The sequence below is a fragment of the Bos mutus genome, chromosome 11 (genome assembly GCF_027580195.1).
Source record: "Bos mutus isolate GX-2022 chromosome 11, NWIPB_WYAK_1.1, whole genome shotgun sequence".
Lineage (NCBI taxonomy): Eukaryota > Metazoa > Chordata > Mammalia > Artiodactyla > Bovidae > Bos > Bos mutus.
Window position 1 is genome coordinate 58,720,868 of NC_091627.1, and position 20,788 is coordinate 58,741,655.

General features: G+C 48.2%; 1 protein-coding gene across 1 annotated transcript; it reads right to left on the reverse strand.

The window, feature by feature from the left end:
• Positions 1–382: 382 nt before the first annotated feature.
• Positions 383–20,319, reverse strand: CD8B (CD8 subunit beta). The gene is made up of 6 exons (XM_070380147.1): positions 20,025–20,319; positions 16,150–16,506; positions 10,025–10,117; positions 6,576–6,665; positions 4,560–4,596; positions 383–1,115 (listed from the first exon to the last, which is right to left on the reverse strand). Exons 1-6 carry the CDS (start codon positions 20,065–20,067, stop codon positions 1,103–1,105), a joined length of 633 nt encoding a protein of 210 aa, XP_070236248.1. The 5' UTR covers positions 20,068–20,319; the 3' UTR covers positions 383–1,102.
• Between the last annotated feature and the right edge of the window lie 469 nt (positions 20,320–20,788).

The following is a 20,788-nucleotide window of genomic DNA, read 5'->3' on the forward strand; positions in this document are numbered from 1 at the left end:
TTCTCTACAGCTACGAAGAGGACTACGGCATGTTTGGGGGCAAATGAGGGTGGCGCTAATGGTAAAGAACCCTCCTGCCAATGTAGGAGACGTAAGAGATGTGGGTTCAATTCCAGCTTGGGAAGATCCTCTGGAGGAGGAAATGGCAACTCACTCCAGTATTCTTGCCTAGATAATCCCATGGACAGAGGAGCCTGGCAGGCTACAGTCCACAGGGTTGCAGAGTAGGACACAACTGCAGCAACTTAGCACGAACACATGAGGAGCTTGATGCAGAATGAAGCCATAGTCATTTTAACCTCATTAATTTCTTTTTAACTGAGCACCAACATCTTTGCCGCATAGATGAGCTTTTGTGCATTTACATCACAGGAGCCATCCGCATTTTTTACCCAAGACTTTATTGTTACAACAAAGATATTATCATAAAAGGAACAGTGAGCAAGAGAAGAAATATATAAACCATGGGAAGGCAGAAGTGAAAGCTGAAGAACTTCCTATTGGGAGATCAAAGGGCCTCCTGTCTCCCAGACCACAAGTTCCCAGGCCCAAAGGAGGTCCTCAGAAACTGAAGTGACGCTGAGAGCCAGATCAGCCCCTTGGAAGCCTCATTTCCAATCTGGGTCTGCTCTCAGGGGCCACCCTGTGGAAAGGGTTAGCCCCGGGAAGACTAAGGGGACCCATCCCATCACCATCCCATGAGAGATTCGGGTCTCAGTGTCATTGCCCTACCTGGGCAAAGAAATGTGGTGGCTGGACGGTCAACACAAAGTTCCCGGACCAACCCAGGCTGAGTTACAGGAGCCAGAAGTGGTGCACTGGGCGCCATTCTGGACTCAGTCGTCCAGAGCGCCTTGCAAGTAGCAGGAAGTGCCGTGGGGTTCTGAAGCCTTCTCTCTAAGATTGTCAGTGATCATGTAACAAGTAGATCCCATGCATGAGGCCCATAGAAAGAACTTGCAGTAGTTAAAAACAGGCAGCTTCTGCGGTTTCAGTGACATTTCCACGGCTGAGTGTGTCCATTCTCTCTCATTTTTCTGGATCTCGCTCATCACTGACCAATGTATTTTTGTAGCGGGACACCAGAAAACATATTCTCTGGTCACTTGTAAAACCTGAAAACAATGGGAAACACGTGAAACCACTTATTTTCAGGCAAATGCTATTGAATTTCCTGATAAATAGCTCCTCAGGATGCAGGGCTCCAGTCCCAGTAAGTAGCCTAGGGCCAAGAGGTTTGTGTTAGAATGTTTTTAAGGCCCATCTTCGTCATTAAAGAAAAATTTAAAATGCCTGGAGAAGGAAATGGCAACCCATTCCAGTATTCTTGCCTGGGAAATCCCATGGACAGAGGAGCCTGGCAGGCTACAGTCCATAGGGTGGCAAAGAGTTGGACATAACTTACCAACTAACACTAACACTTTCACGCTCAGGATGGATTTTCTAGCTCCAAGTCACCTTCTGAGGAACTGCCTCACTTTGTACTGCTTTGGGTAAACATAAAGACTATTGTTTAAGACACACACCAAAAATTAAAATGCTTAAAGAAGTGCAGCCCTAAGAACTCTAGCTTTGAATAGTGTTACCTCTTGCGGTGCCTTCTAAGATAAGCGATTCACCTATGTGCATTAAGGGACCAGAGGAAGATGACCTGCTGACGGATGATTTTCTAAAGCCAGTTAGCAGATATTTGGGGAATATCTGCCCCAAACTGCAACCTGAATTTGTAACAGCTGCTCTTTGAGGCCCAGGGACTATTTCATCCACACCTGGATCATGAGAGTAAACCCAGAGGTGGTTTCCGAACTTCTTTTAGCCTCAGACCCTTTTGTTCAATGACATCTTACAGGTAAGTGTAACTATGGGCAATGGATGAGAGGAGAGCTGTTTGGAATGAAGAGGGTGAAGGGGCTTGGGTCCCTCCTAGGGCCACCCCCAGCCCCTTGCTCACCTGACCTGATCCTCAGAACCCCTGGGTTTGCCACAGCATGAGGTCTGGCAACAGATTCCCCCTGAACTGGCATCAAATCACCAGGGGAACAAATTGAAACAAAGTGGTGGGAGGGAGGCAGAGTCACAGGCAGTACCCTGACGGGGAGACATTTTCCATAAAAGGTCACTGCAAGGAATATATGACTGAAACACACCGGAGGTCTAGGGTGAGACAAAAACTCTTAAGTTACTGTCTCCTAAATGTGGGGGCACCCCACTCCAGTACTCTTGCCTGGAAAATCCCATGGACGCAGGAGCCTGGTAGGCTGCAGTTCATGGGGTCGCTAAGGGTCAGACACGACTGAAGCGACTTCATTTTCACTTTTCACTTTCATGCACTGGAGAAGGAAATGGCAGCCCACTCCAGTGTTCTTGCCTGGAGAATCCCAGGGATGGCGGAGCCTGGTGGGCTGCCGTCTATGGGGTCGCACAGAGTTGGACACAACTGAAGCGACTTAGCAGCAGCAGCAGCAGCAAATGTGGGAGAGTTTCTAAATCTAGCACATGAAGTAAAAATTGCAGACCATCACAATGATCATCGAAGGACTTCTCTGGTAGTCCAGTGGTTAAGAATCTGCCTGCTGATACAGGGGAAAATGGGTTCGATCCCTGGTCCTGGAAGATTCCAGCTGCAAGGCAACTGAGCCTGTGCACCACAACTACTGAGCTCATACTCTAGAGCCCAGGAGCCCCAACTACTGAAGCCCACGTGCCCAGAGCTTGTGCTCTGAAGCTAGAGAAGCCACCACAATGAGAAGCCTGCACACCACAACTAAAGAAAGTCTGCTCACAGCAATAAAAACCCAGTACAGCTAAAAAAAAGAAAATTATCATCAAAAAATTATGAAATGTAGCAGGCATGTTTAAGCAACTGTATAATACAACATGTATAAATATACCCAAATACAATGTGTATGATAATGTAGAACATATAGTATAGTGAGTATATTTGAAAATTTATAATTTCAGAATATTTAAAAGTACATTGTAGTCTTCCCTGGTGGCTCAGTGGTTAAGAATTTGCCTGCCAATGCAGGAGACACAGGTTCAATCCCTGATCCAGGAAGATCCCTCTTGCCTTAGGGCAACTAAGCCCAGCACGCCACAACTACTGAGCCTGTACTCTGGAGCCCAGGAGCTGCAACTACTGAAGGCTGAGAACCCTAGAGCCTGTGCTCCACAAGAGAAGCCACCGCAATGAGAAGCCCTGGCACCACAACTATAGAGTAGCCCCTGCTCACCTAACCTGGAAAAAAGCCTGTGTAGCAATGAAGACCCAGTATAGCCAAAAATAAGTAAATAAATAAAAATAAACATTTAAAAACTACTTTGTATGTTGCACATCTGAAACCATTATAATATTGTATGTCATTTATAATCAACAAGAAAACATTTTGTGTCTTGGTTGTTGGGCTCATAAAATCGTCTTTTGTAAGTAGCATGAGCTGGTGCTTGGACTCCAAGAATACAGGAGCTGAGCACTTGGAAGGTGTTTCCCCCGTAAGTCCTTACAATAGCCATGTGGTTGTTACTGCTGTCCCATTTTATAGATGAGGGATCAGAGGCTCAGAGAGGTGAAGTGACTTGCCTGCAGTCACAAGGATGGTGAGTAGCAGACAGAATTCAAACCAAGATCTGCTTGAATGGAGCCAAAGCTCTTGATCCTCAGTCTAGGGGCAGGAACTTTCTTTTTTTTTCAAACACCTCTACATAGAGGGGAATGTAATTAATGAGATAGGTAGATATGAAACTATCTGTTTTGAGGCAGAAAAATCAGTCCAAGGGCACAGCCCATGGCCAAATAGTGGTCCAGAAGCCCTTCAGTATGGAAGCAGCAAGCAGCCTTGGCTTCTGCTGGAGCTTACACAGTTCAGTGGGCCTAAAGAGCAAGCTTGTTGCCCCTGTGTCTGTGTAACTGAGCCGGTGGGTTTGCTGACTCCTGGGACCCAGGTGGGGTCAAGTCCAACACACAACACTAGCCAGGAAGGAATTCCACTGCCAGTGGGGGTCAACTGACTTGTCTTCAAGTTCCATTCTGCTCTCTACTGCCCCAAATGCTTTGAGCAGGTCTTGATCTGTAAAAATAACCCTCTTATGTCATGCAGGACCAAGTTTAATGAAATAACAGGGGGCAAAAGTTTGGGATATCCTTCTGGTTCTAACCAAGCAGGAGTTGACTGTTTATTCAATAACCTATAGTGGAAAAGAATCTGAAAAATAAAATATATATAACTGCATCACTTTGCTGTACATCTAAACTAATCAGTTCAGTTCGGTCGCTAATGTAAATCAACCATATTGCAATTAGAAAAAAAAGAAAAGAGTTCACTGTTATCCTCAAAAAATCTAAGAGCTAAATCTTACCACACTTGACATAAACAACTAGCCAGTATTCTGTTTGCTTAGTTTCTCTCTCTGCCTGAACTCCATCACCGCATCTACTCATACAGTGTGTGAGTTTTTGAAGGTGGTGCCTGGCTGGGGCTCCTCAGATGCCTGTGAGCAGCTGCCAGGGGCTACACCCAGGGCTGCAGGCTGGGCACTTTTTCAAGACCTCAGCCACTTACTGTTTTAAGAGACGAAGCCGGGCTCTCCTCTGCAGGCCTGGAAGGAGAAAACAAAAGTGCTGGTTGACATGGGTTGTAAACTGCAGATACCAAGCCCCAGAGAGCAAGCAGAGTGATGAGAGGGACAGCCGACGCCTAGAACCACTTCTTTTGATTCCAGGCTCTGCTCCTTATGGGTTTTAACTCCTTTAATGCTAGGAGTTGAATTTTATTATCTCATTTTGCATATGGGGAAACTGATCTAGAGAGTGAGTGTGTAACTGAGTAACTTACTTAAAATCCTGTAGCTAGTGAGGGATTGTTTGTGTGCCCTTGAATGCACCATCTTGCCCTTCACGGCAGGTCATGAAGGAGAGGCTGTACAGACAGGTGGTCTTAAACCAGAGCTTGTGGACTCTGAGGGTGTGCAAGATTTCCCCTTGGGATGTAAGAAGGAAATATGAGCATGTGTATTTTCATGTTTATCTCATCCTTTTTATTTCTGAAGAACATTTAATAATATACACAGTATTGAGTTGGCCAAAAAGTTCATTTGGGATTTCTGTAAGATGGTACAGAGAAATCTGAATGAACATTTTGTCTAATGCAATATATTAAATAAACCCAGATAACATAAATGTTAATAATTTATTAAATAAATATTTATAAGTATATATTAAATATATACATACATAATATTTTAAAAAAATACAGTTAGTTGCAGTTAGTATTTATAATTAAAAGATTTTTTTCACTGATGAGTTCATTGAGCAAAATGTTTACAGACCCCTGAGCTCTAATGGTTCTTAGAATGAAATAAATGGATCCTTTTTTGGGTGGCAATTATATGCAAAAGTGTGCACACTATGCATTTCCCTGTAGAGGGGGTCGATAATTGTGATCATATGTTCAAAGGGGTCTGTGACTTATAAAAGAGCCACTGACCTAGTCTCCGTTCCAGTGGGCCAACCCCTCTCATTTTATAGAAGCCCAGAGAGGGTGAGTGACTTGCACAAGCCCAGAGTGGCACCAGTGAGCAGAAGAGTCAGGAGTAGAGTCTGGGGCTCTGGGCTCTTAGGCTCTTGGCCAGCTGTGCTGGCCTTCCCTGAAACTACCCTGAAAGTGAAAGTGCTAGTTTCTCAGTCAAGTCTGACTCTTTGTGATCCCATGGACTGTAGCCCACCAGGTCCTTTGTCCATGGAATTCTCCAGACAAGAACACTGGAATGGGTTGCCATTCCCTTCTCCAGCGGATCTTCCCAACCCAGGGATCGAACCCAGGTCTGCTGCATTGCAGGCAGATTCTTTACCATCTGAACCACCAGCTCGCCTAGGAGCCCGTAGACGGAAGTGGTCCTACCCCTGAAGTGGCTGAGAACAGCAAACCATCTCTGAGTTTCCCAACAGCCTCAGGGGAGGATTTCTAGTTCTGGGGAGCGAAATGCAACCCCCAGTGTAATTTCCGTGCACTGTTTCCACCCCAACTGCTCCTGGGTGTTCCTGCTGACAGAGTACACGCCCTGGGGCAGGACTTTACAAAAACAAGCCAGGGAGGTAGGTAATATGGTTACCCTGGGTAGGGCCCCTGAGCCTCAGTGGGGCCAGGGCATCTGCCCAAGTCGCTAGATCAAGGGTTGAATTCAAATCCAGGTTTGTCTGACTCCAGAGATGGGGTGGTCTCTGACTCCTGCAGCTTGGTCTCAGGCCAAGAATCACTTCTCAGACTTATCATGGGTTTGGGGTTGGAGGAGCAAACTTCCCACCAGCTGCCACCTGCCTGTTCCCCTAGAGAAGAAAGGACCCTCGGGGACACATCCAGCAGCAAAAGGAGTCACCATGAAGACCCAGGCTTGCCAGGTGGCTCAGTGATAAAGAATCTACCTGGAGAAGGAAATGGCAACCTACTCCCGTATTCTTGCCTGGGAAATTCCATAGACAGAGGAGCCTGGCAGGCCAGTCCTTGGGGTTTCAAGAGTAGAACACGACTGAGCGACTGAGCAAACACATGTACATGGCGGCCCAAGAGGGAATAACTTACAGCGCAGGTGGATGGCCACACCCAAGGACACCAGAAGAATCAGGACACCGGCCGCCAGGAGGCCGAGGATGAGCGGGGCACAGGACAGACCTGGAAAATACATGCGTGTTGAATGAACATTTGAGACGTGCAGATAAACACAAAGAAGGAAAAATCCACAGGAAGCCCCACCCACCACTCAGAGAATACCACTTTTTTCCATGCTTCATTCTAGTCTTTTCTAGGCTCTTTAAACATATTGAAATCATTTCATATATAAAACTTCAGGAAAGTGAAAGTGAAGTCGCTCAGTCGTGTCCAACTCTTTTTGACCCCAAGGACTGTAGCCCACCAGGCTCCTCCATCCATGGAATTTTCCAGGCAAGAATACTGGAGTAGGTTGCCATTTCCTTCTCCAGGGGATCTTCCCGACCTAGGGATTGAACCTGGGTCTCCCACATTGCAGGCAGATGCTTTACCGTCTGAGCCACCAGGGAAGCCCAATCTTCAGGTCCCACATCCAAATTTTAACAGTTAATAAACTCAGTAGCTACTTTTGTTCAAAATGAGATAGACAATTTGCATGCCTGGTAATGGGATTTTTATTATTTATTAAAAAAAATTTTTAATTTTAGAAGAAATAGCTGAATGTATTTTCACGGTAGCTCCTTCACAGAAGTAACTACCATTGTTAATTTGCATATACACATATGTAATTTACATAGACACATCACATATAGTTTTTTTAAATTTATTTTTAATTGGAGATAGTTGCTTTACAGTGTTGTGGAGGCTTCTGCCATACATCAACATGAGTCAGTCATAGGTGTACATAGGTCCTCTCCTTCTGGAACCTCCCTCCCACCCCTCGAGGTTATGATAACCTAGGTTGATAACCAGGTTGAGCTCCTTGTGCTATGCAGCAATTTCCCATTACCTCATACTGGTCAGAATGGCCATCACCAAAAAATCTACAATAAATGCTGGAGAGGGTGTGGAGCAAAGGGAACCCTCTTGCGCTGTTGGTGGGAACGTAAATTGATACAACCACTATGGAGAACAGTGTGGAGATTCCCTAAAAAACTAAAAATAAAACCACTATGACCCAGCAATCCCACTGCTGGACATATACCCTGAGAAAAGCATAATTGCAAAAGACACATGTACCCCAGTGTTCATTGTAGCACATATAGTTTTAAAAATACAGAGGCTTATACAGTACAAATTGTTCTGCAACCAGGCTTTTTTCTTAAACATGCCAGCATATTCTTTGTTCTAACAGCATGTCATCTGAAGTATGGCTGTACCATGGATTATTTAGCCATTAATGTACATTTTGTTTGTTTTTTGAATTTTACAAATAAGGCGGCAGAGAACATCCAGGTTTGTTTCTCCCTGTGCAGGAGCCTACCCAAGGCAGATACTGAAAATAAGAACAACTAACCATAGACTATATCCATTTTCAATAATAACAGATACTATAAAATGCCTTCCAAAAAGGCTTCACTGAGTTCCATTCCTAATCATCAGTCATGCACCCTGCCTACTCCTGACATTATCAGAGATTTTAACTTTTGCAGAGCAGTGGGTGAAAAATAATATTTCATTTCAATTTCCTACTTGCCAATTTCAGCCTATTTTCATGTATTGACCATGTATGATTTTTCTTCTATGGAAGAAGAAAAATTTGTCCTTCTGCTCATTTTGTAAATTATGTAAACAGCAGAGTTTATATCAAATATAAACTGATACCCCAAATCTTTCTCTGATACTCTTTCTTTCCCTGTGACTGGTCCTTGTGAGTAGCAAAGCAGGCAGAATCAGGACCCATGGGTGAAAAAGGCAAGGCTGCAGACTGATACCCAGGGTTGAAAAAGAAAGAGTTTTGGATGTCAGAGAAGGGGTAGAACGTTTACTGAAGATCTGTTATGTGTCAAGTACAGTACTAACTGCAAACTTCCATCTTGTGAGGAAGGAAGGAATTACTATCATTTTTATCTCTCATTTTACAGTTCAGAAAAAACAAGATTCAAAGAAGTTCAATTACCTGCCCAAGGCGATCTGGATAGTAAAAAGCAGGGCCTGGATACAGATTCAAGTCTCCTGAGTTCTACAGTCCCTGCCAGTCCCATGGCTACAGCTTTAGGGCAGGAGAGGTGGTGGGGCAGGGCGGGGTGGGGAAGGGAGGAAGGAAATGGCATGGGCTGCTCTTGGGGAGGGAACCACCATCACCAAGGCTGGATGGTGCCACGCGGAGAGGAAAGTTTGGTGAGAGGCCCTGGGAGGTCCTTTTCCGTTCTGAGATGTGAGTTTCTATCTTCCTCCCTCTCATCTCCATGGGTTTCCTAACCTAGATGAACCTCAGAAATGTGATGCAAAGTGAAAGAAACCAGGCATGAAAGACCATATACCATATGACTCCATTTGTACGAAATGTTCAGGAGAGATGAATCTATAGCAACAGAATGTAGATTAGCAGTTGCCAGGGGCTGGGAGGGGGGACAGAGATTAACTATAAATAGGCACAAGGGATCTGAGAGTTTGATGGAAACGTTCTAAAACTAGTTCGTGGTGACGGTTGCATTACTCGGTAAATTTATTAAAAATCACTGAGTCATGCACTTAAAATGGGTGAATTTTATGACATGCAGATTATGCCGGGATAAAGTTTTAAGTAATGGAGGTGGGCATAAGCTGCAGGGATGTGGAAGGTAGAAAGACCCCTTTCTTCTGGGCGGAGAGGGGTCAGGGGAGGCCTCCTGAGCTATGACCTGAACTAGAGACCTAGACACAGCTAAAGGTCCTGGGTGAAGTGAAATCACCTCCCCAAAATGTGACTCCAGGGAAAGCTGCTGCTTGCCTGTGCATCACATCTGGAGAGTAGCCTCTGTTCACCACAACTAGAGAAAAGCCTGTGCAGCATGAAAACCCAGCACAGCCAAAAAACAAATAACAACTTAACAACAGAAACAAGGAAAAATGCTGCTGGGAGCATTCATGTGCAAGTGTTGGGCAGATAGATCCTTCATTAAGGGCGCGGGTAGCTTAGTGGTAAAAAAAATCCACCTGCCAATGCAGGAGATGCAAGTTCGATCCCCGGTTGGGGAAGATCCCCTGGAGAAGGAAACAGCCACCCACTCCAGTATTCTTGCCTGGGCAAGTCCATGGACAGAGGAGCCTGTTGGGCTATAGTTCATGGGGTTGCACAGAGTCAGACACGACTTAGCGACTGAGCACTGAGTCCATTAAGTTTTGTCCTGTGACGATTTACGAGTGTGTCCCCCACTAGAATATGAGCGATTGGAAAACAGCACTGCTGTCGCACTCAGCTCTCCTTTAGACTCCAGCTCAGGGCTAGAGAAACAGGCTAGAGTCCACACTTGTGAAGAGTTTATGGAAGGAAGGGAGGGAGAAAGGGAGAATGAGTGTTGGCTGTGCTTCTGAGAATCCGGAGGAATGGGAGAACTCACGTTTCTGAGTCACCCGGGTTGGGACTCGATGGCACACTTTCTTTTTAGGGCTGGTCTTCTTGGTTGGCTGGGGAGAGGTAGGAAGAACATCAACTGCAAAAATAAGCAAGACACATGTCTTAGCCAGGTAAACCGCAGGTGGACTCAGAGACAAAACTTATAACTGCATGTCTGATACTCAGGTATTAAAATCCTTCTCAGTGTTCCCTCAGAGAAGGCAATGGCACCCCACTCCAGTACTCTTGCCTGGAAAATCCCATGGACGGAGGAGCCTGGAAGGCTGCAGTCTATGGGTCGCTGAGGGTCGGACATGACTGAGCGACTTCACTTTCACTTTTCACTTTCATGCATTGGAGAAGGAAATGGCAACCCACTCCAGTGTTCTTGCCTGGAGAATCCCAGGGTCGGGGGAGCCTGGTGGGCTGCCGTCTATGGGGTCGCACAGAGTTGGACACGACTGAAGTGACTTAGCAGCAGCAGCAGTGTTCCCTAGGCTGTTATGGGCTTGAAGGTCACAGATCAATGGGATTTTTGATCTAGTAATTCTCAGATGGATCTGAGGGCTCAGAGATGGAGGTCAACTTGGTGTCTTGGAGAGAGGGGCTCTGGAGCCATCCAGATATGAAAAGAGCCCCAAGACCCCTGATCAACCATTGTGTGGACTGCAAGGAGATCAAACCAGTCAATCCTAAAGGAAACCAACCCTGAATATTCATTGGAAGGACTGATGCTGAAGCTGAAGCTCCAACACTTTGGCCACCTGATTTGAAGAGCTGACTCACTGGAAAAGACCCTGATGCTGGGTCAAAGGAGAAGGAGGCAGTGAGAATGTGATTAGAGAGCATCACCGTCTCTTGAGCAAACTCCAGGAGACAGAGGACAGAGGAGCCTGGTGTGCTGTAGCCGTGGGGTTGCAAAGAGTCAGACATGACTTAGCAGCTGAACAACAGTAATGACTAGGGGCAAGTCCTATTGCTTCTTTGTGAGATGACCCCCATCTCCTTTCTAAGGTGGTTGTGAGAATGACAGGGAACAGTGAGCCCAGCAAAGTGAGTGGTATGGATGGCTTCACCTCACTGAAGATCTTGAGCTACATCTGGAGTCCCCTAGCCCTTGGCACGACCAACCCCCGAGCCCTCCTCCTTGTGCGAATGGAAGAAGCTGGAAGAAAGGAGGTGGTGCCTTTTTCTGGACAATACCAAGCAGGTTGGGAGGTTGTGTAGGTTGAGATTTTCTTCCTCAGCCTCAGTGGTTAAGAATCTGTGCTTCCACGGCAGGGGGCACAGGTTCCATCTCTGGTCAGAGAACTGAGATCCCACATGTCCTGGTGCTCAACCAAAAAAAAAAAAAAAGCAAAAACCAAGCAAACATATGTTATCAGAGGGACCTTTAGACTAGTCTCAACCTTTAATTTCAAAGGTGAACACTAGTGATGTAAAGGACTGACCCCTACGAGGCCCCACAAAGGAAAGGGCCTGGCTGGGGTCCGCAAGTTCCTCTCCTGACTCCTGGTGGGTAACGCCTCTCTTTCATTCTAATCCACTGTCATATGACTGAAGTGGTGGGACAGGGCAGGCGGACAAGCCCACAGGGCAAAGGGAGACGCCCGAGGCTCGAGAATCCAACCCCCTGCCTCTGACAGCTGGGAAAAGACATTTCGCTGATTTTCTGCAAAATGGTAGGAGAGGGAATTGTGTGACACGTGAACTTGGACTCTGGAGTCAAGGGCACTGGGAGGGGCAGCCAGTGTTTGATCCTTTGGGTCTGGCATCTTTCATATAAAATGTTGACTCTTTGGACCCTCACCACCCTGAGACATGGGCAGTAGAGAAATTGTGCCCCCTGTTCTGCATGATCTGGGGGGTTTCAAGAAGACCCAGCTAACCAGAATTGACCCTTACCAAGCTCCTACTTCATGCTAGCGGTTGTGCCAAGCATGTTAGCTTAAGCTTACGAACCAACAACTTTGGGGATGGGCACTAGTTTCTCCATTTTATCCCTAGAAGCCTTGGCTCAGAGGGTTGAAATAAGTTCAAGTTGCTTATTTGAACTTGCCCAAGTTCAAGAACCAATAAACAGCAGGGCCAGCATCTGAGCCAAAGAATGCCTATATTAGATTCTCGTGCCACACATTGCCTAAGGGGCAAATGTATTTTGACAAAAAGTTAAGCACAGGGACTTCCCTGGTGGTCCAGTGGTAAAGAATATGCCCTGCAATGCAGGAATTGTGGGTTTGATCCCTGGTCAGGAAACTAAGATCCCACATGCCATGAGCAGCTAAGCCCACATGCTACTAATACGGAGCCCGGGCTCTCTGGAGCCTGCCCCACAACTAGGGAGTCTGAGCACTGCATCAAAAGAGCCTGTGTAATGCAGCGAAGATCCCATGTGCGGCAACTAAGACCTGATGCAGCCAAACAAATAAATAAATAAATTTTTAAAAGTTGAGCACCTCAGGTCATCAGGGTGTTGAAGGAAACAGTTGTAAAGGGGGAGAACGGCCTTAGCCTCATGTTCTGAAAGCCTGAGAGGAGCCCGGCCCTCAGCTGGGGTGTCTCAGCCTGGCCTTCCCTTAGCCCTTTTAGTCCTCACTGCTCCCGAACTGTTCATCTCCCTCCTTCCTACAGACTCCCACTGGGGCAGTGGTGAGCCTGCAGGGGGCAGATCTACAGACCCCAGTGGCCTGGGGCTTTTAGGAGCTTTGTGGGGGAACTTGTTCTATTTTTTTGTTTTAAAATTTTTGGCCACACCACGCGGCATGTGGGCTCTCAGTTCCCTGACCAGGGGATTGAACCCACACCCCTGCCTTGGGAGCATGGAGTCCTAACCACTGGACCACCAGGGAAGTCCCACCTTTGGATTTTAATGTCTTCTTGCCCAGAGTCAGGAATCCGTTATTATTCTTGATTACCCACCCTCACCTTCCCAGGTGGCGCTTGTGGTAAAGAACTCAGCTGCCAATACAGGAGACGTAAGATACGTGGGTTCGACTCCTGGGTCAGGAAGATCCCCAGGAGAAAGTCATGGCAACCCACTCCAGTATTCTTGCCTGGAGAATCCTCATGGAGAGGAGTCTGGTGGACTACAGTCCACAAGGTTGCAAAGAGTCAGACACGAATGAAGTGACTTAGCAGGCACGCACCCAGTTCAAATCTCCCCACTTCTCTCCTCTTTGAAAGGGGCAGGACTTTTGAGTCCATGGTGTCTTAAGGTGCCTGAAAAAAGCCTGTCTTCCCCCCAATACTTTCTCTACCATCCAAGTGCATGGTAAGTTGATTTAGTCGTGTTCAACCCTCTGAGACCCTAAGGACTGTAGGCTGCCAGGCTCCTTTGTCCATGGGGATTCTCCAGGCAAGAATACTGGAATGGATTCCTCTGCTCTCTTCCAAGGAATCTTCCCGACCCAGGGATCAAATCCACATCCCTTATGTCTCCAGCATTGGCAGGCAGGTTCTTTACCACTAGCATCCAACAGTCCTCTTTAAACTGTCCTGAACTTCCAGCCAGAGGGTGAGCTCTTGCTCTGGAGTCCCCACACCCAGGGAGATGATACGGTTGGGAGCACGTGCTTTGGGGAGAGACTGCCATTCCCGGGGAGCCAGGCAGAGTCAGGGGGTTGGGAAGATCAAAGCCAGGAGTGGGCAGGTAGTGGAGGAGGTGGGGGGAACTTCTGAAAACCAGTTTTTCTTATTTCACCATCCACCTTTCTTAGCCCCTGAAATCTCTTAAGTGGAAAGTGTAAGGCTTATAGAGACAAAAACAATAAACCAAACCAAACCCCCAAACTCAGAAGAGCCTAATATTCAATACAAGAATCAGTTAACACCCATCCCTCCAGGGATGCCTCAGCTTCTGGTGCGAGAGTTCTCCCCATCCTCCCCACCTCCTGATTTAAGACCCAGGGCAGGAAGGGACAGTTTGGGAGTTTGGGATGGACACATACACACTGCTGTATTTAAAATGGATAACCAAAAAGGACCTACTGTGCAGCACAGACAACTCTGCTCAATGTTATGTGGCAGTCTGGATGGGAGAGGAGTTTGGGGGAGAATGGATACACATCCATGAATGGCTGAAACCCTTTGCTCTTCACCTGAAACTATCACAACATTGATCATTGGCTATACCCAATACAAAATAGAAAGTTAAAAAATAAAAAAGATCAGAGGCTGGTGACATGTGAAGAGGGCATCACTCTGGCTTGTGTCTTCGTAATTATGTTGCTATGTCTGCACCTCCCATGCTGAGTGGTCCAATTCGTGGGGGCCCCCTGTTACTCTCAATGCTCCAGCCTGAGAAGATCTCAGGTGAGAAGGAAGCAAGATAGTGGGAGGCCTGCTGGGGGTTGGCCTTGACTATGAGTTAATCTGGGGAGGGGGTTGAAGCCAGATGTTGGCCTTTGAGAATTCCTTTACACCTTTGATAGTTTAACCCTCACTGTCCCGCACGGCAGCCACCTGCCACATGAGCTACAGAACACATTAACGTGGCCAGTCTGCCTCGAGATGTGCTGTGCATTTAAAACACACATCGAGCACTTAGTATGAAAAGAAAATGTAAAATATATCAGTAATTAATTGCATACTGATTTCATGCTGAAATAATAATATTGTCCATAAACTAGGTTAAACAAAATGTATTATTGAAATTAATTTCACTTGTGTCTTTTGACTTTTTTTGAATGTGGCTGCTTTCTAGAATATTTTTTTTCTGGCCAAGGTTTTTGGGATCCTAGTTCCCTGACCCAGGATTGAATCAGGGTCCTAGGCAGTGAAAGTGATGAGTTCTAATCACTGGACCATCAGGGAACTCCCTGCTGCTAAGTCACTTCAGTCGTGTCCGACTCTGTGCGACCCCATAGATGGCAGCCCACCAGGCTCCCCTGTCCCTGGGATTCTCCAGGCAAGAACACTGGAGTGGGTTGCCATTTCCTTCTCCAATGCATGAAAGTGAAAAGCGAAAGTGAAGTCACTCAGTCGTGTCCGACTCTTCGAGACCCCACGAATTGCAGCCCACCAGGCTCCTCCACCCATGGGATTTTCCAGGCAAGAGTACTGGAGTGGGGTGCCATTGCCTTCTCCACAGGGAACTCCCTAGAAAATTTTAAATTACATCTGTGGCTCAAAATATATTTCTACTGCACTTGCTGACTTAACTTCTGAGGAACTGCAGCTTCTAAGGGCCAGAGGGAATCAGGGAGGTCCTTAGCAGTCCCATGATACAGATGGGAAAACTGAGGCCTGGGGAGGGGAGTGACCTGCCCATGGGCACATGGTAAATTTGTAGCTGGGTCTGGGGTCTAACCTCCTTGCTCCCTGCAACTCTGGGTGTGGGTTCAAGCCACAGGCCCCTATGCCAAACGTGAATGCTCTTGTTGGGTATGTCCAGGCAGCAAGAATATTCTTTCCCTGTGGGCACACTGGGAGGGGACTTCTAACAGGTGCTGGGACACGGACCAATCCAGCCTCAGCCTCAGCCTCAGATGGGCCTAGAATGCCACCCTGTTACTGGAATAAGCAGCAATGCCCCAAAGCATCTCATTTCCAATGGGAATCAAACAGCACCTGCCTCTCAGTGTGGTCAATAGCATGAAATGAAATAACTACATACAACCTTTGCACCAGCTTGGCTCACAATATTATTAACAGTAGTGTTTTAGAGAACGAGGCTTATGGTTGCCAGGGGAAAGGATGGGAGGGAAGGATAGCTAAGGGGAGTTTAGGATGGACACCCACTGCTATATTTAAAGTGGATGAACAACAAGGACCGACTGTACAGCACTAGCAACTCTGCTCAGTGCTATGCGGTAGCCTGGATTGGAGGGCAGCTCAGGGGAGAATGGATACATACATATGTATAGCTGAGTCCCTTCACTGTTCACCTGAAACTATCACAATATTGTTTGTTAATCGGCTATACTCCAATACAAAATAAAAAGTTTCAAATACAGCTTTCAGTCATTTAAAAAAAAAAAAAAAAAAGACCAGTAGTGCTGCTGCTCCTGGAAGTCAACCCCTCCCTCCGAGTAGGGCTCACTGAGAATGGGAGCCGTCCCAGGACATGGCACGCACTCAGCACCCAGTAGGTACTCAGTGCTCATCTGCAGCACTGAGCCGGATTCTTACCCACACTCAGCTGAGTTCCCGTCCCAAAGATCAGGTTGGGTATCCCAATGATCATGCAGAAGTAGACACCACTGTCGGCAGGCTTCACATTTTGGAGCGTGAGCACATTCTGGGGGGGATTTCCATGCACAGTCAACTTCTCCGAGTCCACCTCCTTGCCATACACAGTCTTTTTGGACTCCCAGTAGGCCAGAAACTCATAGTGACTGTTAGCGCTCAGGGCCTGGCGCAGCCGCAGCCAGTAGATGCGTGTGTTAGAAGGTGAGGTTTGGGTTTTACAGGACAGCGTCACCATCTGGTTGGTCTGAACCATCAAGAATGCAGGGGTCTGCACGAGGGCCAAGCTGCCGTGCAGAGCTATAAGAAGCAGAAAGAGCAGAGACCATCAGCACCTTTTCTTGGCAGGGGTTGTGGGGTCCCAGAGTCAAACATGAGAGGAGAAGTGATGAGAGAGCCTGCCTGGTTGCAGGGCCCAGGGGCTGTGTGAAATACGGCCGGCAGTTCCAGGACTGAGAGCACCCCACCCACCAGGGTGATCATCCATCAGGCAGGTGTTCATGATGCCAGCCTGACAAAGGGGACGGGGGAAAAGTGCCACTTGTTGACTGCATGCTTCTATGCCTGGCTCTTGGTATAAATTACCCCCATCAAGCTTCAGACTTACTTTAGGATTTTTATCCCCATATGAGGAACTGAGGCCTGAAATGCCTTCTTCAAAGTCCTGCTTACAGCTAATAAGTGACCCAGGAGTCAAAGTCAAGGATGCAGTCTGAAGTCAAAGCTGGTTGCCTTCCAACTTGTTCTGTGGCCACTCTATGAAGACTTTCAAAAGGTTCCGGGTGGCCTAAGGAAACCCAGGTCAAGCTCAGAGAGGAGCTCAGAATTACTGGCCAAACACCTGGCTGCTCTAGTCAACCTATAAGAAGACCAGTCACTGTTTCCAGACAGTGACAACAACCAGCAAGGGGAACTCACTGTCCCCCACAGACACAATCCCAGCCCATTACTCCCCAAGCCAGTAAATGGTCTCTGCATCCCCATTCCCAAGTGGAGGGACAGACACCCCAGAAGAGGTGCTGGGAGTTCACTTCAGTCTCAAATGGGAAGCCCCTGCAGGTAGGGCCTTGATCAGGAGGCCCAGAGCTGAACTCACAGACCTGGCCTTGAACCCTGCCTGTACCCCACACCAGTTGTGGCATCTCTGGCAAGCTGTGGACCCTGTCTCCTTCCTGGAAAAGGAGGGCGGTTTGATGCTGCTGTCTTGCCTACCTCCCAGGCTTGTTGTTGCTGTTTAGTGTTGTTGACTGTCTGACTTCTTTTGTGACCCCATGGACTGTAGTCCGCCAGGCTCCTCTGACCATGGGATTCTCCAGGCAGGAATACTGTACTAGCTTGCCACTTGCTTCTCCAGGGAATCTTCCCGACCCAGGGATCGAACAGGGGTCTCCTGCATTGGCAGGCAGATTCTTTACCACTGAGCCACCTCCAAGACTCAGAATGTTCAAAAAAGCACTGCAAACTGAACCTCACTGTACTCGGGTAAATCATCGTCTATGTGACACCTCTCAGCAGTTGCTACTGGAGGCAAATGAAATCTTAAGGAGAAAATTAGAAGGGGTCCTTCATGACCAAGTCCACCAAACGGAACCTGACTTGGTAAAGCTTTCATTTTAGCTGTGGGGCAGAGAAGACTCTGCAGACCAGGACCTAGATCTGGGAGCACTGAGGCCCAGAGAAGATATAGGCCTGGATGGGCAGAGGATGTTTGTGTGTGCATGTGTGTGTGTGTGTGTGTGTGTGTGTACCCAAGCCTTTCTGAACCCACATTCATTAGAAAAGACCCTGATGCTGGGGGAGATTGAGGACAGAAGGAGAAGAGGGTGACAGAGGATGAGATAGTTGGATGGCATCACCGATCCAATGGACATGAACTTGTGCAAACTCCGGGAGATGGTGGGGGACTGACTGCGAGGCCTGGTATGCTGCAGTCCATGGGGTCACAAAGAGTGGGACATGACTTGGTGACTAAACAACAACAAGCCCACATTCATAATCCTACTTGGGGCTCAGGCTCCTTGGCCTTGACCTTCTCTAACACTGAAGAAGCAAACTTCCGGACTCCCATCACAGATCACTCAGCCTTTACTCCCACTGAGAATGAAAAGATACCTGGGGCCCAAGTGGCTATTGAGCCTTCTCTCCTCTCCCTGAAAACCATGCTGCCTTTTTAGCAGAGTAGAGAGTCTTCATTGTTGGGGGTCATTGACCTCCAGGGGAAGACAATAAGAACCGGATAGGGATTTCCCTGGTATCCAAGGATTAAGACTCCACCCTTCCACCGCAGGGGACACAACTTGAATCCCAGTTGGGGAACTAAGATCCCGGATGCTGTGTGGTGCAGCCAAAAGTAAATAAATTTTAAAAAAGAACTGATAATGCCAATATTTATCAAACTGTGTTGAACATGATTTATGCATTATCTCATTTATTCCTCTCCAAATTTTTCGGGAGGAAATAACACCTATTTTACACATGAGGAAACAGAGGCTCAAGGAGGTTAAGGACCTGCTTAAGGTCATACGGCCTCTATGTGATAGATTCAGATTTAAACCCAGGTCTGGGACCCCAGAACCTAAGCTTTGTGCCACTCTCTGAAATGAGGAAACCTGTGATCCTCTCTAGGATCCCAGTCACGGGCTCATGTGCACATAGTAGGGCCGAGAATACACAGACTCCCCAGGCCCTTCTAAGAAAGCCCCAGTGGGACCCCTCCAGAGACAGACAGTTCAGAGGGGCTTTGGGGTCTTTGTGTAGATCCTTGCCTTCGTCCTGACTCGAAGACTTCCTGGCCCAGACACACCCTGGTTTCTCTCGTGCCCACTTGCTTTTCAGCCCCTGGAGACGGAACCCCTGGCTGTGGTTGAATCCTGTGTGTGCTCCGGTCCCAGGGCCAGCCCTTGCCACACGCATGGTCTCATTTGATTCATTTCATCGTCTCAGTCACCTGGTGGTCCCACTCAGAGGGACCTGCTCTTTCTAAAAGGATCCGCAGTAACTCTAGTCGCTTTGAATGGCCTAGACTAGCTTCTGCTAGAGACGCCATTGAGGTCACTAGGTCACAGCCAGGCTGGCAGGCCCTGTCACCTTGGCAGGAAGACCAGTTTGGGAATTTTTGGATTAGAGAGCAAATCAACCACAAGTTAGTGGGCAGTTTGGAGTGGGGAGGGATTTCTTCTACAAGACAGACTGACTGGGCTGGCCAGAGGGACAGACTCCCTCCTCTGTTCTTGTTCCAACATTCCAACTCCATTGCTGCCTGTTCTGGAAGCTACACTGCCCACAATACCCACCCCAGGGAATATTCAGGAACCAAGTCACCCTGAGGAGGGACCCTGCCACACCTGTCTGAAAACTGGCAACAGCCTGGTATTTGGTGAACTGTCCTACAAATACTTCCCTGGAAGTAATCATAATGTGTCTATGGAACCCTGGGCCAAGAGATGGGCACCAAAGCCAGAACTGGAGCCCTGGCATATGTCCTTCCTCTCTGGACCTCCCCATCTCTCTTTTCTTCTTTTTCATCTACTTCAACTCTCCCTTTTCTCTTCCGGTCTCTGTTTTCCTAGGTTCAGGCTTTGCGGGCAGAGGTGACCTCAGTGCAGAGGCTCCGGGGACTCCTGGGGGTAGTGGGGTCCCTGGGAGGTTTTCCATCCCCAGGGACCGAGGCTGCCTCCCGGATGCCCCCGCAGATCCGGGGTCTGGGTACGGCATCTTGCGGAGACAGCTTTCCCTAAACTTCACGCCTCAGGCTCTTCCCGGGCCCAGCGCAGAGCCCTCGCATCCAGCCCCGCGCCCCCAGGGTCTCCCCGCCTTACCTGCCAGCTGCGCGGCGAGGAGGAGCCACAGCCGCGCCTGCATCTCGGCGTGCCCCGGACACCCGGTCCCGGCGGAGCTCGGCTGAGAAGGTCCGGGCGGGGCAGCTGGGGGCGGGGTGGGGGTGGAGGAGGGAGCGGGGAGCAGGGAGGGAGGGCCCTGGCCGGGGAGAGGGCGGGAGTCTGGTGTGAGAAAGGGGAGGTCTCCGCCCTCATCCTCCCCGCATTTCAAAGGTCTTGGCTGCGTTTCCAGTAGGGAGGCTATGCCGCTGTCCCGCGCCAAGTGATCCGCGCGTGTGGGATCGCCTTCTGCCCTGGGAGGCTAGAACAGGGTCATGACTCCATGTGACTCCAGATGAAGCAGCTGAGGCTCAGAGAAGTCAGGGTGCTCAGGAGGGTCCCTCGAGAGTGCTGATGGAGCATGACCCTAACTCCGGTCACTTCCTTCCTTTTTGAGTCGTTACTTAACCCAGAGAGCCTTCTGGGTGCCCCTGGGCCAGCGGGGCCTGGAGTAACCAAGACCCAGGCCCTGCCCTCAAGAGCACACACTTGAGAGGGTGAAAGAAAGCTAACTAACAGTGACACAGAGTCTGATGCTGAGAAAGGTGAGCTGGGGCGCCGGGCTGGGTCAGGGGCACATCCAGACCTTGACCTTCAGAGTGTGGAAGAGCTGAGAAAATTATCACGCTCTCTTTATCTTCCTCACACGTGTAATTCCTGTTAAAATAACACTGAAATGGGAAGTTAGCAGCTGATCAACAAAGCTT

Coding starts and splice junctions, on each gene's coding strand:
- CD8B (XM_070380147.1), bottom strand. CDS start 20,067: ATGCAGGCGCGGCTGTGGCTCCTCCTCGCCGCGCAGCTGGCAG. Junction 10,118..16,149: donor GGGAACTCAGCTGAGTGTGG/GTAAGAATCCGG, acceptor TTATTTTTGCAG/TTGATGTTCTTCCTACCTCT. Junction 4,597..6,575: donor TGTGGCCATCCACCTGCGCT/GTAAGTTATTCC, acceptor TTCTCCTTCCAG/GCCTGCAGAGGAGAGCCCGG.